The following is a 21,158-nucleotide window of genomic DNA, read 5'->3' as shown; positions in this document are numbered from 1 at the left end:
AACTATAATTCTTCTACTGTTATGTATAGTGATGTAAATATCTGATATGTGACTTCCAAAGGGTTCATGCCCCATAGATTGAGAATCAGTGATCAAAAATTATATTATAGCTGTCCAAAGTAGAAAGTCATAGAGATGTTTATCACAACTTAACATGTAACATTACAGTTATTACTCATTACATCACAAGATTCCCTTAATTTAGTTAAAATAGGTTTAGAAATATGGTCAGAAATCTGCCATTATTCATTAGCAAATAGTAAACCTTAGATAAATATATGAAAACTAATGTGCCATGGCATGCTGAAATTCACGGTTTTTATTTTTTATTTTTTTAATTGCCATGGTCTTGTCTAGTAGGTTTTGCTAAAGACACCACATTATATTTCATATGATATTCCTTTAAGCCACAGCAAAGCAAAAGAGAAACTGTTGTCCTGTAGCACACACATGTGGAATGGGCATTGCTATATGAGTCTCTTTCTTGGTGATCTGTGGAAACTCTTGATGATTCTACCTTAACCAGATGAAAAGATGGTGTTGTCTGTTTTCTAGTGTTTTTCTTTAAAAAAAAGTTATTTAACAGAATTTCTTTGAACAAGACAAGCTCAGTCAGTCTAACACACGTCTGAGGACCAAAATTAAGACCCACACCACTCACATTAAAGCTACATGGGCATAATTGACCACCAATAATCCCATTGCTCAGCAGGAGAGAGGGTGTGCAAGCAGTGAGATCTCATGAGAGACAGCCTCAAAGTATAGAGAAGATAGTAATCCAGGAAAAGCACCAGTCAACATCTGGCCCCTGCATTCATCCAAACACTAATGTGCACATACACACACACACACACACACACACACACACACACACACACACACTCACACACTCACACACACACACTCACACACTCACACACACTCACACACACACACTCACACACACTCACACACACACTCACACACACTCACACACACACAGTCACACACACACACTCACATTCACACACTCACACACTCACTCACACTCACACACACACAGTCACACACACACTCACACACATTCACACACTCACACAGACACATATGCATACACATAACACACAAGCCCATGCAAAAAATTGCAAATAAATCAACCATGTATGGATAAAATTGTTAAATTCTTCTTGGAGCACCCATGTAGTGGAAGTTATGGTAGCTACTAAGCATAATTAATGGTCAAAGGACTTTTACAATAATAAAGTCCGTGTTTTTAAACTAAATCAGCATGAAATTACCTTTTCCCTCATAAAACCCATGGGTATTTTGTGAGACAAGTACATTTTGGAACATTGTAAGGTACTGAGTTAATGCATCTTGCCTTGTCCATCCTACGCACCATAATCTGAAAGGTGAATTCTGACGTGAGACCAGACAGAGAGGCCCTCAGGACCAATAGTGAAGAGAACGATGAGTTTTGGATGCCATGTACATATGGTTTTGGAGTTTGAGAAACTTGGTTTTTTTGGTTTGGTTTGGTTTGGTTCTCTGGCCTATAATAGTATGTACGTATAAGATCATGGTTTTCCCTGAAAAGCCATGTTTAGGTCTGTGTTCAAATGAGAAGTCATTATCCCTTTGTTCCCAGATATTACTCATCAACTCACAAACAGCTGAGATAGTGCTAGATGCCAAGTTAGTTCGGTAAAACCTCAGTCTAACTGTATACAGCTCTCAGTGCCCCCGAGTAAATGGCCCCATTACTGCAAATCAAGATAGAGAGATCTCAGATAGAAGTAATATGATTTTTCTGAAGGCTCTGTAGCGTACTTAGCAAAAGGAAGGAAGAAAATCACTAACATCAGAGGGCATTGCTACAGGTTTTGTAGAATATTTTCAACCAGAGTTTATTTTTGTTTTGGTTTCTGGATATCAAATGGATCAACCCCCTACATCTTTTCTTTTGTCTTAAAAATAGAGATAAAAAGAATACATTCAATGTAAATTTCCAATTAAGTGTTCTCTTTTTAATTTTTTATATGTAATCGAAGTATTTCTTCTAAAATTTAAATGTATTTTTACTTTCAAACGATATTTTAACTTAGGGTGAAATCAGAAATCAACAAAGAAAGAAAATGCACGATAGATGTATCTGTACTCTTTTTAAAAATAATTTAAGATATTTAAATTTTATGTTATGTGTATGGGTGTTTTGCTTGGAGTTTATCTGTGGTACACTTGCATGCCTTACGTCAGCAGAATGATAGACAGGCACTGGCTCCCTGAAAACTTGATTTCCAGCCAGTTGTGAGCCGCCATGTGGGTGCTAGGAATCGGTCTCAGCTTCTCTGGAAAAGTAGCCATGACCCTCAACCACCAAGCCATCTAATCACTACCTGCCTTTGTCTTCTGGAAGCTCTTACTTTGGGCAGCCCAGGTATCCCCAGACAGATTGTGATTATGCTTCCCAGCTCACTTTCAACTGACTGCAAGCAAATAACAGCTATGAAATATTTGATTGCTCTAATGACCTTTTTCTTCATTTCATATTGAGAGCCAGAATTATTTTGAAGAAAACCTAATCCTTTGCTTAAAGGTCAAAAATACTTCATTTTGACTCTAATTTGTTTTCAATGAGGTACAAACACCATCCCTCATCACTAAGACCATGTTTTTTTTTTTTAAACCACTACTCACATCTCAAAACATTTTGCATCTGTGACTTAGTACCTCCTGTTCCACTCAAATTTTAAAACTTTGAAAGCATTTTCCAGTTTGGACTTTGGTGTGTCCACAAAGCTGATTAGAGCAGCATTTTGCTTTGGTCTGATAGCACGTGCATGCATGTTAATCAGCATTGACTAATATGCTTTTCCCTAGTAACCTTGTTTTTCTCTTTTTTCTCCTTTTTATTCTCCTCCTTCGCCTACTCTTTGCTCTCTCAACTTCATCTCTCAGTCTCCTGTGAGCCCTGGCTTTGAGGTAGGTACAAAGCTACCTGGTAGTAAGAATGTCCAGCACCCTGGTCTTCAGGCATAGCTGCATTTAGTTGTGGTTAAAGAGTTCAGACCACTGAACACAGAGCCCTGGAGTATCACCGTCATTCTTTGCCATTTCTCACTGTCACTGTTTGAATTCCATAATCCCCAAAATAACGAAAATCGGTATCTTCATTAAAGTGACTAAGGTTGATTCTTAGGCCAACGTTTGCCCCCTAAATGCTTGCTTTCCTAACATAGGTCTCTTGTCTATAAAAATGAAAAGGCAAGCTGTGTGGTCAGCCGAAATGTATATACACTGGTTCTCATTCCAGATACCACAGAATCATGCAGAGCGAGGACACTGACTGTCCTGCCTGGTGTGGCTTGAGAATATAGGGACTAAACAAAGGCATGCCTGGCAATGACCCCGACTTCCTCTTCTAGTTCTTGAGTTTAATCTTTTAAGAAAAGCCTTTTCTGTTTGAACATTGGGTAAATCTCAAACTGTTCTTTCTTTTCTAAAAGGTGATATGGGAATGGGAAACACTAAGCTTCCGATTCAGGCAGAAATTGTCCTTGAATATGGAACAAATTTCCATCCCCCAAATGTAAAATTGGCTTTTTACCCACCTTAAATAATTAGTAGAACTTTTTTCAAGCCTGCAGCCATGCTCTTGTTAGGATAATTCTCAAGCCAACTACCTTGCTAATATCTAGTTCCCCACACCCACTGGGAGCTGACCCAGTGCTGTTTTCCTGCTAAGAATACAGACTTCACGCACCATTGTTAGGATCCCCCTCAGATCATCTTCTTTAGGCTGCTCCAGCAGAAGATAGTAGCACAAACACAACCAGAACATCTTCAGGTTAAGTAAAATTGTCAAATCAAGATTTCATGTGTATAATGTATTTGATTAAGAAATCTGCTGCAGTGGTGGTAAACTCCTTTTTGGAAAATTAATTCTGCTGAAAAGTGTCCTGCATAGAGAGGAGCTCAATGTAAAAACAATGTGTAACTTTTTATATTTCTGTAATTTGTTTCTTTAGACATAATTTTCAAGGTGTAGTTTTCCCTTGGAGTAATCCCGGGGTCGTGAGACCTAAAAGAAGTGGGAGGCGTTCTCAATCATCAATCCTTGTATTCAAGAACTGAGTGGGAAAGATGAGGAGTGATTGTGATTTTGGGAAACATACGTGTTAAAGGCAACCTGGCTTTCTTCAAAGCATAGCTCGTGACAGAAATAAGAAAAACTTTCTGCATAACCGATTTTTCTGGAACTTTGTTTATATGCAGTTTTTCAAAGGGATAACCAATTTTCTCTTCATCAACATCTACAAAGAGAAGGACTCATGTTTTAGGCTGCAATATGATGGTTTCTTCAACACTCATTTTCCTTTGGTTTTATACAGTCTGAGGTGTTCTGAAATATACTACCATAAGCTGGTACAGACAGGTAACATCCTCCTTATCAAAGGATTTAGGAGAGTAATCTTTCCTGGAAATAAAGGAGGGAAAGCCAAAGTAGAAAACAAAGCATTGAAAGCAGTGGGGTTTGGTCCCCAGCTCCGAAAAAAAGAACCAAAAAAAAAAAAAAAAAAAAAAGAAAGCAGTGGGCAGCCTCTGTAGACACAAGATAATATAAAAGACAAAAATTAAAAAACAACAAACAAAGAATACCCGTTAGGCTTCATAGCTTTATTTATTGTAAATATTTTAATATATTTGAAGAGGCATCTACTAGTACAGTTTCAATATGGAGGTTAGCAGCCTCTAAAACCTACTGTTAGCGACATTAATATCTTCTACTCTAAGCCTTTTTGTTTATTCCTAATATTCAGATTACCTTAGAGAAATTGTCAGGGAACATAGAGCTCGTATCTGTGTCTGAACATTTTATATCCTCAAACTTTATTATTTTGTGAAATTTAAACAACATCCAGTTCAACTTACTATGGAGTGCATGTATTTCATAAATAATACTTTGCCATAAGCTTGCGATTTTCATCAAGTACACTGACTCACATGTAATTGTGGCAGGAATTCTTACCTGCACAGTTTCATAGAAATGTTCTCCCCAGAATAATTCATTCACTTGCTGCTTTCATTTGTTTTTAACAATGGAGACAAGATCTATCAGCTGGTGATGAACCTGATGTATGTTAGAAGAATTCAGGGAGATTCTTCTCCGATGAGCAAATAATGAGAAATAGCTGTTCCTATGCTAAGTGCAACTATGGTGATATTTTCTATACAGAACAACATTTCCAGGGCATATTTCAGCATGGCAAATATCTATCTGGAGGTACACACTTGATACTCTTGTGTTCTAGACTTCCAGGAATCCTGATGACTCATCTACATTATAGTCCTTTTCCACTTTTACAAAAACCATGGCTGTCCTGTAGTACACTGCCTGGTGTCATGAGGTTTCTCTGGGTTTATGTCTGACTGAGCTTTCCACATACAAACCAGGGCAGTGTGCATTTTCAGTGAGGAGCCCTGTGCAGAGCTGCTTTATCAGCACTTCCCTGCCTCCTGACCATAAAACCTTGACCAAAAACAATGGCGTATCTCTGGGGAAGAAGGAACCTTGCAGTAAAATAACAAGGCGGGGCTCCTTGTGGGATAGCCTGATCTTACTCAATAGAACTGGTGTAGAAGGTGTCCACATAATTAATATATATTTTGGATAAAAACTTTAAGAGGGCAAGTATAAATGGAAGCACTATGGGGCAGACTTTCAGGAAGCCTACTTGGAAAGGGCATCATGTATCACCAGTACATACTTTCTTAGGATTTGGGAAGAGCTGAGTCTTGAACAAAGACTCCACAGGACGTGTTCATCCCTCTGATAATATGCCAGGTCCTCTGGAGTTCCCCCAAATCCAACAGTAGGTATTCGCTGTCTTTCATCTTCACACTGAACTCCTTGTCAAATTTGGCCAGGTCGATACCCCTTTAATTTCTAATCCCTTATAAATACTGAGTTCTTAGTTGAAGCCTAGGACCCTCATGCTGTATGTGAGAACTATGTGTCATGGGGAATTCTCATACCCAGGAAATATGAAAAGATTGGTGTGAAAGTAATTATAATAAAGGAAGAATATAGTGGTAACTTAGAATTTAAAACTTTACAAGTTTTAAATATTTATGTTTTTAGGGGCAGGGAGGTGGCTCAGCTGATAAAGTCATTTATCACCAAGTCTGCAACCTGAGTTCAAGTTCTAAGACCCACCAAATGGAAGGAAAGTACCAGCTCTTACTAATGATTCTCTGACTTCCATACAGGTGATATGACATGTGTGCACCGTACATGTACACAGCACACAGATACACATAAGTACACTATTATACTATATTTAATATTTGTTTCCCCAGAAATATGTCATTGCCTTCTATGCTTCATTAAACATAGTTTTCTTATATAAAGTCATTTTAAGTAATTATCTTTCCCTTCCTCCACAGGAAAAAAGTTTCCTTTTTAAGATAAATTCATAAAATACAAGATAAGGCAATGTACAGAAGTTATGAACTAAAGTGTCACTTTCTCTAAATAGCTCAACATAGGGTAATAATCTTTTTCTCTTTTTTCCTATTGCCATGCACTAGAAATAACACCGTCATTTAGTTAGCAATTTTAGAACTTATTTTAGTTCTCAGGTGAGTTGGGATCATATATGTGGAAGAAAAAGAAAAAGAAAAGCTCTGGTTTAAACATCTTATCTTGCCTTCCTGCATTGTTTTGGAAAGGTGGCATGTACACACGCAGAGAGATGCACAAACACACAATACATACTTGTACACACACATGCACACACACATACACACAGAGTACACTGGCAATACAGTGTGGCGTTAAGTAACACAGGCTAGGGTTTTGTGAAAGACTGCAAAAGTAACATTATGGTTGATTTTCAGAAGAAACCTCTAGTCTCTGAGTCTCAGGTCATTGTACTTCCCCAACTTCTCCCTGGTATCAACAATAAGCCCAGCCCAGGCCTCTGGCTACTCAAGTAGAACCAAATACTCAATTATGGGAATAAATATCACCAATTTGATTGTCCATGATTTTACTGAGATAATTAGTTTTCTCCCCATCCCTTTCCATATGTAGACTCAGCCTGGCATTTAAAGTTCCAACGTAGAAGTTGTGGACATGCATTCATGGTCTGTCTCACTGGAAATGTCCCTCTCCAATTTTGTAGATTTAGAGTGCATTGCGTTAAGTTTGCATTCCTTTTTTTTTTAAAGGTAAACCTACTTATATCATGTTTCCCTTCAGGACCAAGCTTTGTAGGGTATTGGTAACTGACATTTGAAAGAACAGGGCCTGTAATTTGTGAAAATGCTTCAACGGTCCCAATGCTTTCCCTGCAAAGGATGGATCACTTAAGAAAACCTAGGGCTTTTTTACCCTCCCCTTCTGTTTACTCAAAAGCATGAGGCAATATAAAGTAAATGTAACTTCTAAGACTACTTTAGCACTCAGCAGATCGAGATCTCCTTGTATTTTTCAAAGGGTGTTCCATGTGTCATTACTTTGAAAGCTTTCATAAATTGCTGCAAACATTAAGAAATGAATTCTCCACTGTAAAACACAGCATCCGTCACCACTAAGCAGGGGGTATACTTTTTTTCCTGCCCTATAATAACCCTTTTAACAGTTATGAAAAGGTTTTGATCAGCTTTTATTTATACTGTGTATTTAGGACATCCAACTGAGAATTCAAACTCATTTATCTGGCACATTTGGCATAAAGTTCAAAGGACATAGAGTCAGAATACAATTAAAAAACCTGTGAGACTCAGCAAACATCCTACCTTCGACACAGCATGTATGTTGTTGCCAGTGTGAACACCATCCCCCATGGCTTCATATTTGCCTATAGTCAAAGACAGCTCTATGCTGAAAAAATGTCTTACTCCCTATGTGAAGGGTAATGTTTGGGGAAAGGTGGCTGTTTCATCTCTCTTCACAAGTATCCACTCTCCGAGCTTGCCAGCGTGTATCCTAGGACCAGTTGCAGGTGGGGCTAGTCATTGCCAAATAACTGTAAAACTGTGTGTCAGCACACAAGCAAGGACACCTCTGGGTAGTCTCAAGATTGGAAGGGCTCTGTTTTCCTAGACAGATTTTTACTTGTTGATGGTGTCAAAACCTGCCAAGCCTCAATTTGTGGTCCACACATATAGTTCTTTCATGGAAACTCCTTTCTGAAGAATTTCTCCCTTTCACTGGGAGTGTTGCTTACCCCTGAGTGAAGTTTCCTTGACCAGCACTTATCTTAAGTGATACAGGATTCCAGGGTCATATAATTTGGAGAAAGATAAGTTAGATAAGATCCTTCCCTCACAGAGCTTTTATTCTGGTAACAATTTTAAAATGATGGATAGGTAGACCAGTTATTCTAAGGCTTAGGTAATTACTCAACAGGAGACAGCATAGATAAGTGGTAAGGGACCTCTTCCAGAAGATAGTGAGTGAACTGAAAATGAATGAGGAAGAACCCTCTATACTGATGAGAAGACAAGGAGAGAGAAAGGTAACAGATACAGTTATGCTGGGTACAGAATGCTACCAAGAGAAAACAGCTTGAGCACAGAGTTGGTTTTTTTCTAGTCTTCATATATCCAATAGCATCTCATTGGACATTCAGGTTAGTTTACTCCAGGTAGCTTTTGGTAACTAGGACAGGCTCAACTTGAGGGCAATGGGGGAAACTTGTACTATTTTGTATGCTTTTGTAGAATGTCAGTCCGTCTTCAGACTTCTGAATTCAAGTATGAATTCATATTTGGGTATAGTTTTATATAGTTATTATTAAAACTTTTTTTATTAAAGCAATACCTGACTTGGACAGTAGGCAGATAATTGATGGCTTTTACACACAAAAGTTGCTGATTCAACTTGTTACTATGTCCAAGAAAATACCCATTACTTAGATGTCTTCAGCTGACCACAGCAAATTAATTGAAAATACGCCATGCAGATTAAAGTTCAGGCTTCACAATATTCCCACATTAATTGAATTTGGGTATGAAGGACAATTGTTCATTTTCATAGTGCCCTATGCCTTCTTTATTCATTTATATGAGGGAAATAAAATAATTGTGTGATATATTAGCATAAATACAAGGAATATTGGAATAGGTGGGTAGTGAGAAAGAACGTTATCTGAAATAAACTATGTGAGTTCATAGTTGCACTTAAAAACTATGTCGAATCAACTACTAATAATCTTCTGAGTTATTTGGCTCCTATATGATGGAAATGACAATGGAGAGGATGATAGAAAAGTAGTTAAAAGGTTTCACATATTATCTCTACTTTACAAAGCTAGCTTGCTTGCTTCCTTCCTTCCTTTCTCTCTCTCTCTCTCTCTCTCTCTCTCTCTTTCTTTCTTTCTTTCTTTCTTCCGTTATTACTTTGTTCAGAGTTCTGAGTTAACCATATTTATTCCCCGTAGAGGTGATTGACACATTCACATTCCCTCCTTCCCGAACTTTCACTTCACTTTTCTTTCTATGTTGTCAAATCCGGGCTGACTTGCTTTATAATTTGTATAGCAGGACTTCCTGCTTACCTAGTATAACTTACAAGAGAGCTGCAGGTATAGATGACCTGTTAGGGTCACTAAATGCTCTTGCAAGGACACTGGTTGAGTCCTCAACAGCCACATGGGAGCTCACAACAATGTACAACTTCAGTTCTACGTGGCCCAATACTCTCCTATGATCTCCTATGATCTCTGTGAGCACCTGTATGCATGCATGAATACATGCACACATGCACGTCAGTTTCAAAAGTTATATACATTAAGGAAGGAAGGAAAGAGGGAAGGATGAAAGGGAGGGCAGTATTTGAGGAGTGGCCTTCCTTTTGCACTGTCATTCTCGTCTCCAGTTTACTACAGTCTTTAGCATCCCCTATTAGATCTTTGTCATGAAGGATGACACCTTATGACAACTGCCTGTGAGTATTTAATCTTGCTCCTTTTTTTCCCAGAGCAGTGGCCTGCACAGATTTCTTAGGAAAGTGGATGTAGGGAATAAACAGGAAGTTGTAGATGGTAGTTGAACAAACAGGAAATTGTAGATGGTAGTTGAGGCTGGAAACATTTTTGACCACCTGTCCACTTTGGAAGTCCAACCTCATTTACATTATACTTGCAGGAAGCATATGCAGGAGATTGTTTTACTAAAACTTTACATCCCTGTGGTATCCATTTGGTTGGCAGATTGTTCTTTTTCAATGGTTTGTGTTACATTACCAGTGTTGTGCTGGAGAGATGGCTTAGCAGTTAAGAGCATGTGCTGCTCTTCTAGGGGACCTGAGTTCAGTTCCCAGAACCCACACAGAAGCTCACAACCATCCATAACTCCAGAGACAAAAGATTTGCTGCCTTTGTCTGGTCTCCTGGGCACTGTATACTATTGGTTCATAGATAACATGTAGACAAAATACCCATACACATAAAATCAAATGTAAAAGTTAAGTTTTTAATTCCTGATGTCATGTTCATATGAGACTTGGAATAGACATGTTATGTCACTGTAGTAACAAAATGAATATTTCATAGATACTCTTTGTGTAACATTAAATAAGACACTAAAGCCCATATTTGAGTACCTCTTGAGGTATTTTACCCATTGTTCTCATGCACACACTTCTTGAGACCATTTTTTATTCATATAAAAAATATGTATTATTTTCCTGGTATCCGTTGTTTTCTATTTAAACATATTTTTCATAAAATATATCCTGATCCCAGTTTCCCCTTCTCCAACTTCTCAAAGATCCACTCTCCCTTCTCACCCTTCCAACTCCACTCATTCATTCTTGCTCTTTTTGGAAAACAAACAGGCAAGAAAAAAAAAGAATAAGTAAAGTAGAATTAGAAAAACAGCACAATGAGCACATGTGCACATACAAAATGTTGGTTTTGTTTATTTTGAAGAGTATGATATTATCCCATTGAGTAAACCTACCACATTTTCATTGTCTTTTCATCTGATGATGGTCATTCTGGCTGTTTTCAACTTCTGACCATCACTAATAGAGCAGAAATGAACATAAATGAGCAAGTGTCTCTGTAATAAAATGTAGAGCTCTTAGAGTGTGTGCCCAGCGCTGGTATCACTGTATCTTGAGGTAGATCTATTCCCAGATTCCTGTGGAACCATCACACTGATTTCCATGGCAGCTTGGGATGGTTTATAGTCTCACCAGCAATAGCTGAGTGTCCCCCTTAGCTCACACCCTTGGCAGCATGGGCTGTCAACTTCTTTTATTGATACTGGCCATTCTGATGATGTAAGATGAAATCTGAAGGAATTTATGGTTCGCATCTCCCTGGTAGTTAAGGATAATGAACATTTCTTTCTTTTTTTATTTGCATCCCAAATTTTGTCCCCTATCCTCCTTCCCAGAGTTCTTCCCCCATGTCCTTTCTCCTGTGCCTCTGAGAGGGTGCCTCCCCTCAGGCATCCCTACTCCCTAGGGTACCAAATCTCTATAAAATTAGGCACATTCTCTCCCACTGAGCTCAGGCAAGGCAGTACTCTGCTACATATGTTCCTAGGGCCTCTGACCAGCCCATGTATGTTCTGTGGATGGTGGCTCAGTCCCTGGGAACTCCCAGGGTTCCAGGTTAATTTACCTTGTTGGTCTTCCTATGGAGTTGCCATCCCCTTCAGTTCCATTAATCCTTTCTCTAACTGTTCCATGAAGGTCCCGAACCTCTGATCTCCATCCAAAGCTTGGCTATGAGTATCTGCATCTGTCTCCGTCAGCTGCTGGTAGAGCCTAATAGAGTTCTTTAAGTTTCTCAGCCATTTGTGGTTCATCTTTTGAAAACTCCGACTAGCTGTGTTCACCGTTTTTAAATTGAGCTATTTATTTTCTTGACATCATTTTTTGTTAGTTATAGTTATTTCTATATATTAGATATGAATGCCATTGCATTTTTACAGTTATAGAAGACAGATATGACAGAGTCTTCCCTCTCCTTGGGGGCTTTATGTTTAACAACTGGGACAGATTCATAAAATGATTTCAACATTGTACACTAGTCTCCATTTCTATTTCTCTCTAACTTGAAAGTTTTTTCCAAAGTCTAGGCACAAGTGGCTGTATAGATTGGACATTATTTAATGAATAGGTTTGAGGGCCATAGGGCTTTGTTTGTGCCATATTTTTCTGTAAGATTTATCTCTCAGAAAGGCTCGCGTTTGATGTTTACATGGGTGGCAATGAAAAATACCACCCTACTTTTCGGGGAACTAATGAAGATTTCATTTCAAAGTGCATATGCTGCTCTGGGGTAATCCTTGAATCCTGTTCAATATTTAAATACAAACTGGCACTTGGAGTACCATGATGTAATCAGAGTTCACTGGGACGGTGCCACCTGTGCTAAGTTATTAATACAGAGTATCTAGTTAAAAGCAAATCCTAAGCCTTCCTCATAAAAGCAGGGTATGCTCTCTTAGGCCTAAGAAGGCTGCCAATGCAAAGTCTTCTACAGAGGGTAGACATTACATGCAAAATATTGTTAGTGAGAGTTTTATTTCAGAAAGCTGAACTTCTTTAAAAAAAACTCTATAATATTACATCTATTTTGTCCTTATTTCTGGATTTAAAATTAAGTTTCTGTCATTGTTCTGTTCTGATATTCTCCCCATACACTGAGAAGGGAAATAGCGCTTTGTGTGAGCACTTCATTGTCCAGTTTGCCAAATCAAAGAATTGCATGCATTGACTCCAAACCTTATGGTGTGAGCATAGTGATCCTGACATTAATGTGACACCTGGAATTTCATTCACAGAACCTAGGACTAATATAAAATGTACATTTTTGAAGTGCATTCTTCTGCATGTGCTTCTGGTAATTATAGAGAAGGTAATTTAAATCAGTTCTTGAAATTTGGGCCAGTTTTTTGCTGTGAACATATTAATGAAACAGAATTTAAAATAATACAGCTGTTCTGTTCTCAGAGCCTTCCAACACTTCTCCTGTTCCATGGAAAAAATTACAGGGCAGAATGTCCAGGTTTACCCAATACACAAAGCCACACTAGGTCTTAAGCAACATATAAATTCCCCACCTGAATAAACTCAGAAAAACACCCTGCTTTCTGTTGTTGAATATGGAAGGATTTACTCTGTACAGGAGTTAATTTTAGGGGGAAATGTAATTTGAGAATCTAGAATAGGGTAATATATTGAATGCACTACAATTAAATAAGCTAGTGATAAAAGAAAAGGAAGCAATTTCAGGAAGAAAAGAGATGGTGTTCTGTATCTAACACATGAGAAACAAAATAGATTCCTCGGATTAGGTTCTTATCAGTTCCATATAGAAGTTACCCCAAGGACCTTAAAGTCAACAAATTTCACAGCTTTCGAAATTTTTCAGGTTTTCCTTTATTTGTTTGTAGCCCAAGCCTAGATAGAACCTGGCAATTCTACTGCTTCAGATTTCTGATGGAGGAATTGTAACCTTGGGCAACCCTACCTTGTTTAAAGTTTTTATTTCAGGGTTCTGTTCCCATGATCAGAAATGTTTTTAACAAGCATTGCTGATGGGAATTCCAAGATTCTATTTCTTGGACACTTGTGTGATCCACAAAGTGTATGTGCCGTGTTCCATGAGCTCCCAGGATTTGATTTGTTGCTCTTATGTAGTTTACATTCATAAAGTCCTTGTTCTGCAATTGAAAAACAGACAAAGGTCTTGTGAGGGCTTAGGACATCAACTGGTAGTAACCCAGTCTTCTCTTTTTTACTTGGACTCATATTTTCCTTCTGACAGCTCACATACTCTATATATACATGGTTCCAGAAACAGAATACAGTACTGAAAACTAGCCTCCTCTTTTTTTCTAAGGGACCAGTCATCTGATAAAATTGCAAGTGCAAACCCCCTGCCATTATTATATCAATTTCTACATAAAGCGCCATAAATATGTATCCTATTTCAAGCCTGTGAAACTAGCTCTTTCATTTAGAAATACATGCCCTTTTGGATATTATTAATTATATTTGAGACTGAAAACAAGATAGCAATAGATGCATCTATTTGAGATACTGCTTGATTTTAAAATTTCAAGCGCCATGACTGTCCGGGAAGCTCACATTCTTACAGCTACTAAGGTCAGTCTCTGACTGTAAATTCTGTGACTTGGCTGTCCCTGCCCTGTTGTATCATGTGGCCCTGTGAATTCCATCACTGTAGAAGGGTCTTTGGGCCAGAGTGGCAACCAGTTTCTGTTCTCTAAATTTATAATTTTTTATTCAAATTTAAGTGGGTCTGTTTTCAAAGTAATAAATTAGATGACTTCTTAAGAATAATCCTAGTTCCTGCAGTTATGAGGAGAAAAGCAATGTGGGTGAGTTGAGGCCACCTATTTGTCAGATTCCCTCTCATTCTTTCATGTGAGGTGCACCCGTGCTATGGGAATAGCCTTGTGTCAAAACACAGATCAGAATTAGAAATTCTAAATTAAGGATACTAAACAGAGTATGAATGGGCCAGAATTTTATAGAATTTTCCAAATTTGAGGGTATTTAAAGTCCACTAAGGAGATAAGGACATTAGATAATCTTTTATCCTGTTCTTTAACTCTCCAGCTATGGAAACAATATCACTTTCATTGTATTGGAGTCTTGAAGCTGACCCAGTGACTGCATTCACTAAATACACTGAACAAGGATCTAATCCCACAGAGTTATTCTTCAATAGCACTGATGACATTGCTTTAATATATTTGTGATTCTTATGTCATAAGCTGTTGGCCTATCCGTATTAGCTCCGTCAAGGTCTATATAAAGAATTTATAGAATAGTTAACCTTTTTGTTTATTTTTTGATTTTTGTTTATTTTTTGATTTTTGTTTATTTTTGATTTTTGTTTATTTTTTGATTTTTGCTTTAATTTTGTCATACAGTGTATTTTTTTTTACATTCTTTTTACGCTAAGTCCATCAGACCCTGGGCCATTTCTTTTTGAAATAGCTGACTCTATTTCACTAGTGATTATATGTCTGATTACATTCTGTATTTCATCTTGATTTTACTTTGGTAAACTGTATATATCAAGAAATTGATGCGTTTCTCTTAGGTTTCCCAGTTTAGTAGACTATAGTTTTTTAAAGTATGCCCTCATGACTCTGTGAGTTTCTCAGAGAATATGTCATTGTCTCTCTTTTTACCTCTAATTTGAATACTATAGATATTTTTGCCTCTGTTTTTTAATTATTATTTTATCCTGGCTACTCTGTTAAAGTATGATTCCTTCTAGTTTTAGGAGTTTTAGCTGCATTTTTGGGTTACTCATAGGAGGTTTCTTTTCTTCTTTAAACGTAAGCATTGAATTCTCTAAAGGTGTCTTTTAGAGATGCTTGCATTCTGCCACATAGGTCTTCGTATAATGTTTTAATTTTTATTTAATTTTATTTTTTTTTATTTACTTGAGTATTTCTTATATACATTTCGAGTGTTATTCCCTTTCCCGGTTTCCGGGCAAACATCCCCCTCCCCCCTCCCCTTCCTTATGGGTGTTCCCCTCCCAACCCTCCCCCCATTGCCGCCCTCCCCCCATAGACTAGTTCACTGGGGGTTCAGTCTTAGCAGGACCCAGGGCTTCCCCTTCCACTGGTGCTCTTACTAGGATATTCATTGCTACCTATGGGGTCAGAGTCCAGGGTCAGTCCATGTATAGTCTTTAGGTAGTGGCTTAGTCCCTGGAAGCTCTGGTTGCTTGGCATTGTTGTACTTTTGGGGTCTCGAGCCCCTTCAAGCTCTTCCAGTTCTTTCTCTGATTCCTTCAATAGGGGACCTATTCTCAGTTCAGTGGTTTGCTGCTGGCATTTGCCTCTATATTTGCTGTATTCTGGCTGTGTCTCTCAGGAGCGATCTACATCCGGCTCCTGTCGGTCTGCACTTCTTTGCTTCATCCATCTTGTCTAATTGGGTGGCTGTATATGTATGGGCCACATGTGGGGCAGGCTCTGAATGGGTGTTCCTTCAGTCTCTGTTTTAATCTTTGCCTCTCCCTTCCCTGCCAAGGGTATTCTTTTTCCTCATTTAAAGAAGGAGTGAAGCATTCACATTTTGATCATCCGTCTTGAGTTTCGTTTGTTCTAGGGATCTAGGGTAATTCAAGCATTTGGGCTAATAGCCACTTATCAATGAGTGCATACCATGTATGTCTTTCTGTGATTGGGTTAGCTCACTCAGGATGATATTTTCCAGTTCCAACCATTTGCCTACGAATTTCATAAACTCGTTGTTTTTGGTAGCTGAGTAATATTCCATTGTGTAAAAAGTTTTTAATTTCCTTGATATTTCTTGATCTACTTTTCATTCAGTAGTGAGTTGTTCATCTTCCTGTTTTATTTTTTGATATCCAGCTTTAAACTCTGTGTTCAGATAGAATACAGGAATGCTCTGTCTCTCTCTGTCTCTGTCTGTCTGTCTCTGTCTGTCTCTCTGTCTCTGTCTCTCTCTCTCTCTCTTCCCATCCCTCCCTCCCTCCTTCCCTTCCTTCCTTTCTCCTTTCCTTCATCCTTCCCTTTCTCCCTCTTTCCCTCCCTCTACCTCTCTCCCTTCTCCCTTCCTCCCCTCCCCCCCCTCTCTCTGTGTGTGTGTGTGTGTGTGTGTGTGTGTGTGTGTGTGTGTGTGTGTGTGTAGTTGCTTTGTGTCTTAGTGTGTGGTCAATTTGGGAGGATGTCTCTTGAGCTGCTAGAAAGAAAGTATATTCTTTAGTGTTCGTTCGTGTAGATGGCTGTTAGGTACATTTGATTTATGATATTACTTAACTCCATTGTTCCTGTGTTTAGTTTTTGTCTGGATGGCCTATCTATTGGTGAAAGTTGGGTATTGAAGTTACCCACTATCACTGTGTGAGTATCAATGTGTAAGTTTCAGCTGTAGTAATCTTTCTTATATGAACTTGGGCGATCTTTTGTTCAGTGAATAAATAACTTGGAAATGTAATGACCTTTTGGCATGTTTCCTTTTTAATAACTATATAGTATCATTTCCCATGTCTTCTGATTAGTTTTATATTGAAATTTTTGTTGGGTGTCAAAATAACTAAGCCTGCTCACTTTTGGGATCTACTTACTGCTTCTAGCTTTTTACCCTGACGGGATTACCATTCTTTATGGTAAGGTATGTTTCTTGGATGTAGCAGAAAGATTAATTATTGCTTTATAAGTCATTATGTTAGCCTATATCTTTTTATTGGAGGAATTAAGGCCATTTATATTGAGAGTATGAATGAGAAGTATTACTGATTCCTGTTATTTTCCTATAGTTGTGTGGGAGACCTCTGTCCTCCTTTTACTAACTGTTCTGGGATTATTTACCCCTTGTGTCCTGGCCTCATGGTGTAGTTAGCCTTAAATTCAGACTGAAGTTTTCGTTCTGGTGCTTCCGGCAGAGATAGACAAGTAGATAGATATTGTTTCAGATTCTTTTGTCCTGAGATGATTCCCTTGCTTTGCCAATTGTGATTGATAGTTTCACTGGTTCTAGTGGTTTGGACTGGCATCTCTGGTCTCTTAGAGGCTGTAATATGTTTGTCCAGGATCTTTCTGGGTTTCCTAATCTCTACTGAAAATCCATGCAATCTTCTAATGGGCTTGCATTTTTATGTAACTTGGTGTTTTTTCTTTGCAGCTTTTAATATCCATGATCTGTTCTGTACATTTAGTATTTTGATCATTCTGTATTGTTGGATTTTCTTTTCTTGTCCTGTATATTTGTTTATCTGAGTGCCCATTGTGCCTTCAGGGGCATCTCTTTTTATTAAATCAGAGACATTGTCTTCTATGATTTTGTTAAAAGTATTTCCTGTGCTTTTGACTTGTGTTTCTTCTGTATTCCTATTAGTTATAGATTTGGTCTTTTTGTAGTGTCCTATATTTTCTGGATGTTTCCTTCAGTCTTTTTTATGTTTAATTTTCTTTTGACTGAGTATTTCTTCTACCTTATCCTCAACATCTAAAATTCTTTCTTCCATGTCTTATACTCTGTGGGTGAGGCTTATCTCTGAGGTTTATTTTGATATCCTATGTTTCATTTCCAGTTTGCGTTTTCTACTTTCATGCCTTAAATTGTTTGCATTGTTTTTCTTCAACTGTGTTTTCAGTCTTTATCATTTATTCATAGCCTCTTTAAAGTCCTTGAACACATTCCTAATTACTATTTTGCAGTCCTTGTCTTGTGCTTCAGCTAAATTTCTTTCCTCAGGAATTACCCAACCAGGTTGCTGGCCTCTAGAGGAAGCATCTTTTCTTGATTGTTTATGTGTTTGTGTTTTTTAATAGTATCTAAGGGTCTGGAGATAGGATGTTTGAAAAATTTTTGTGTAAATATCTTATCTTTGTTGGGTGGGTCCTCTGTTCCTTTTTGCTTTTGCACACACTGGGTCCTAACCAAGTGTGGTGGCTGTCTGGTTTCTAAGTCACAGCCACAAGTGGTAGCTATGTGATTTCTAGCAGAGGACTGCTCTGCATGAGGATACTCACAGAGGAGAGATGGGCCAGACAGAAAGACTGAATGGGGGCACAAGGAAGAGCTAATGGGATCTGGGTGTATACCAGAGGACTAAGATCCTAGAGGATGAGGATGTTCTGGGAGGAGGGGCTTAAGCAGACAAGCTCTAGCAAAACTAAGCATAAGTATGATAAGATTAGAATTAAAGAAAGGAAGGAGGATGAATGTTCCACCTAATCTCAGCTGAGTGTGGCCACTCAGTGTCCTAGATAGAGATTCTATGGGTCAGTGGAGTCACTGGACCAGAGATGGGCTAGAAGGCAAGGCCCTTTCTAAGCCATCAGGATGTGTTTATTTTTCTATCATTGAATTCTGATTATGAATATAGCTGTGGTTTTAACATTCCAAGCAGAATCCTCATGGTATATTTCATTTTGCTGCATCTAGTGTGTCTACAAATTAATTTCCCCACCGACTAATAAGTGGCATTGGATTTTGGTTAACCAGAGACTAAAATGGATGATTTTATGCGAGTGGAATTTAATTTCTCAGTTGTCAATAGTTGTTCCAATTTTCAAATTAGCCTGACAAGATTAAAAAAAAAAACAGGATTCTTACAGCAGATTAAGCACAACGTCGTTTTGGCTGCAGTCTTTGTTAGCATTTAACGTAAAAGAATTATTTTAAAATGTGTAAGTTTGGTATGTGAGCTTCTCCTAACTAGGACGTCTTTTAAGGCAGTGAGCAGTTATGCAGGTAGAGTATGAGTTTGACTAATTAGCTATACTATTATAATGGCTGTTAACATGTAATAATGTTCTTTTATTCCAAATAAATGCATTCTAATATTCCCAAGTACATGTTCATGAAATTGTTCAAAGGTATTAAAGCAATATTTCATTTTGGTTAATGCAGTTTTAAAATCTAAATACTAGATTTATTAACTAGTTCCCAAGTGATAGGCAGTAAAGCATGGTGGTGTTATTATTACCCCAAATACCAGTCTTTATGTTCCTCATGAAGCCCATTAGTCCCTATATTTCTTAATTCTAAGACGGGTTACCTCACTTTAGCCCTTTCCCTTCTTATATAATTGAGAAATTATTTAAAATCACATTAATTTTTCCCTCAAGGAAACTCAAAGAAACTGTAGGTGTCTTCAGAGGCAGTTCTGTCTAGCGATTAAATTTCCTTTTCTACCTTTGTGAGCTGATGGCACCTCTAGCCATGTGAATATAGTGATCTAGAAAATTCCTGAGAGAAGACAGAAGTGGGCTTAAGGAACGTTCTTTGTTTTCTTTCAGCTTTGTTTTTCTATGTTAAAAGTAATTAAATCAACACCTTAAAGAGAAAAAGAAAAGGAGAGAAATGATTTAAAAGTCCTAGAAATCAGAATTCATGTATTTAGGTCTGCAGTCTCCTGGTTCAGATTAGACAGAGTAACTCAAATATGAGAGAAGTTCTACATTAATCAGTGGAAATCTACTTTCAGATGCCTTGTATCAGTGATCAAATGAAACAAAATGAAACTTAAAAATAGTGTTAAATCAAGTTCAAGTGTCTGACACCTTATCGTCCTTTATGGTTTCTCAAAATAGCAAAAGTCTCCATCTGAGTCATTTATCGGTCGTGAGAAGAGGTCAAATTCTCAGTCATATGTTGGACGGCCGATTCAGCTCGACAAGCTCCTGATGTCTAAGGTGAAGGTGCCACACACCTTTGTCATCCACTCCTACACACGGCCCACGGTCTGCCAGTTCTGTAAGAAGCTCCTCAAGGGCCTCTTCCGGCAGGGTTTGCAGTGCAAAGGTGAGGGCCACTTGGGCACCAGGCACTGGCCACCGGCCATGCTAAACCTTAAATGAGCTGAGGTTGCTGTATTTTCATGTTGCTATATTGTTTCTGTCTGATGAATTTTTTTTTTTGGTTTCATTTTAAAATCATCATGATTAGATTGCCGATTCAACTGTCACAAACGCTGTGCACCAAAAGTACCAAACAACTGCTTGGGCGAAGTGACCATCAATGGAGGTAGGGTACAACTCATAGCCTCGTTTTGTGTTGCATGCCAATCACAGAAGGTGGTAATTATGATCTATCATGGGTTTTCTCTTTCATTTTTCATGTGAGAAATTTGTAACTCGGCTTCAAATAAACAATGGTTCATTCCAGATCACTGAGCCTTTGATGTAATAATAATAATAATAATAATACATATTCACCGAGTACACAATTTATATTGAAAACTTGCATTGTCCACCCTTCTTATTTCATTCCCGAAGCCCAGTTTGTTCCGAACTTCCCTGTTGGCATACCTACAAACTAGTGCTCCCGTGCAATTTCTCTGCCCTGCTTCCTTGAAGCACTGAGGCATAAGTTGACGTCTGTCCCTACCTGCTGATGAAGGGAAAGAGCACAGACTGGGCCGGCAGTGAACAGCCGCAGACGTCTAACCTCTGTAGGCTGCTGCCTTGAGTATATACATGGTGTGAAACTGAATCCACAACAGGAGGAAGATCTTTCATTTGGCCAGCAGGAAGTGTTTCCTCCAGTATTTGGACCATCTTCTTGAGAACAGTGCAATGGCATGAATTAGCATTGATATACTTCCTCTCCCTAGGTCGCGTCCTACAGGCTGTCACCTTTCTTCTGTGACTTAGGACCCAGGCTAACTTTCTCCAAAGACTGTGAA

General features: G+C 38.3%; 1 protein-coding gene and 1 long non-coding RNA gene across 17 annotated transcripts in view; one reads left to right on the top strand and one right to left on the bottom strand.

Moving 5' to 3' along the window:
• LOC120103532 (uncharacterized) overlaps nt 1–5,138 on the bottom strand; it is a 73,899-nt gene extending 68,761 nt beyond the window's left edge. The window contains exon 1 of one of the 2 annotated variants that reach the window (XR_005505935.2): nt 5,009–5,138. This is a non-coding gene — a long non-coding RNA (uncharacterized LOC120103532). The remainder of the gene's footprint in view (nt 1–5,008) is intronic. The other variant, XR_010052668.1, reaches the window with a different exon arrangement.
• Prkd1 (protein kinase D1) overlaps nt 1–21,158 on the top strand; it is a 313,794-nt gene that overhangs the window by 238,888 nt on the left and 53,748 nt on the right. For 8 of the 15 annotated variants that reach the window (XR_005505595.2, NM_001276715.2, XM_039113014.2 and 5 more), the window contains 3 exons: nt 2,938–2,961; nt 20,065–20,275; nt 20,420–20,497. Coding sequence is in view for 14 of the 15 variants with exons in the window: in NM_001276715.2 (NP_001263644.1) it covers nt 2,938–2,961; nt 20,065–20,275; nt 20,420–20,497 (313 nt within the window). In the remaining variant the exon portion in view is untranslated. The other 7 variants (XM_063262563.1, XM_039113020.2, NM_001412095.1 and 4 more) reach the window with 5 other exon arrangements.

The sequence above is a fragment of the Rattus norvegicus genome, chromosome 6 (genome assembly GCF_036323735.1).
Source record: "Rattus norvegicus strain BN/NHsdMcwi chromosome 6, GRCr8, whole genome shotgun sequence".
Taxonomy (NCBI): domain Eukaryota; kingdom Metazoa; phylum Chordata; class Mammalia; order Rodentia; family Muridae; genus Rattus; species Rattus norvegicus.
This window is presented reverse-complemented; position numbering and strand designations above follow the sequence as displayed.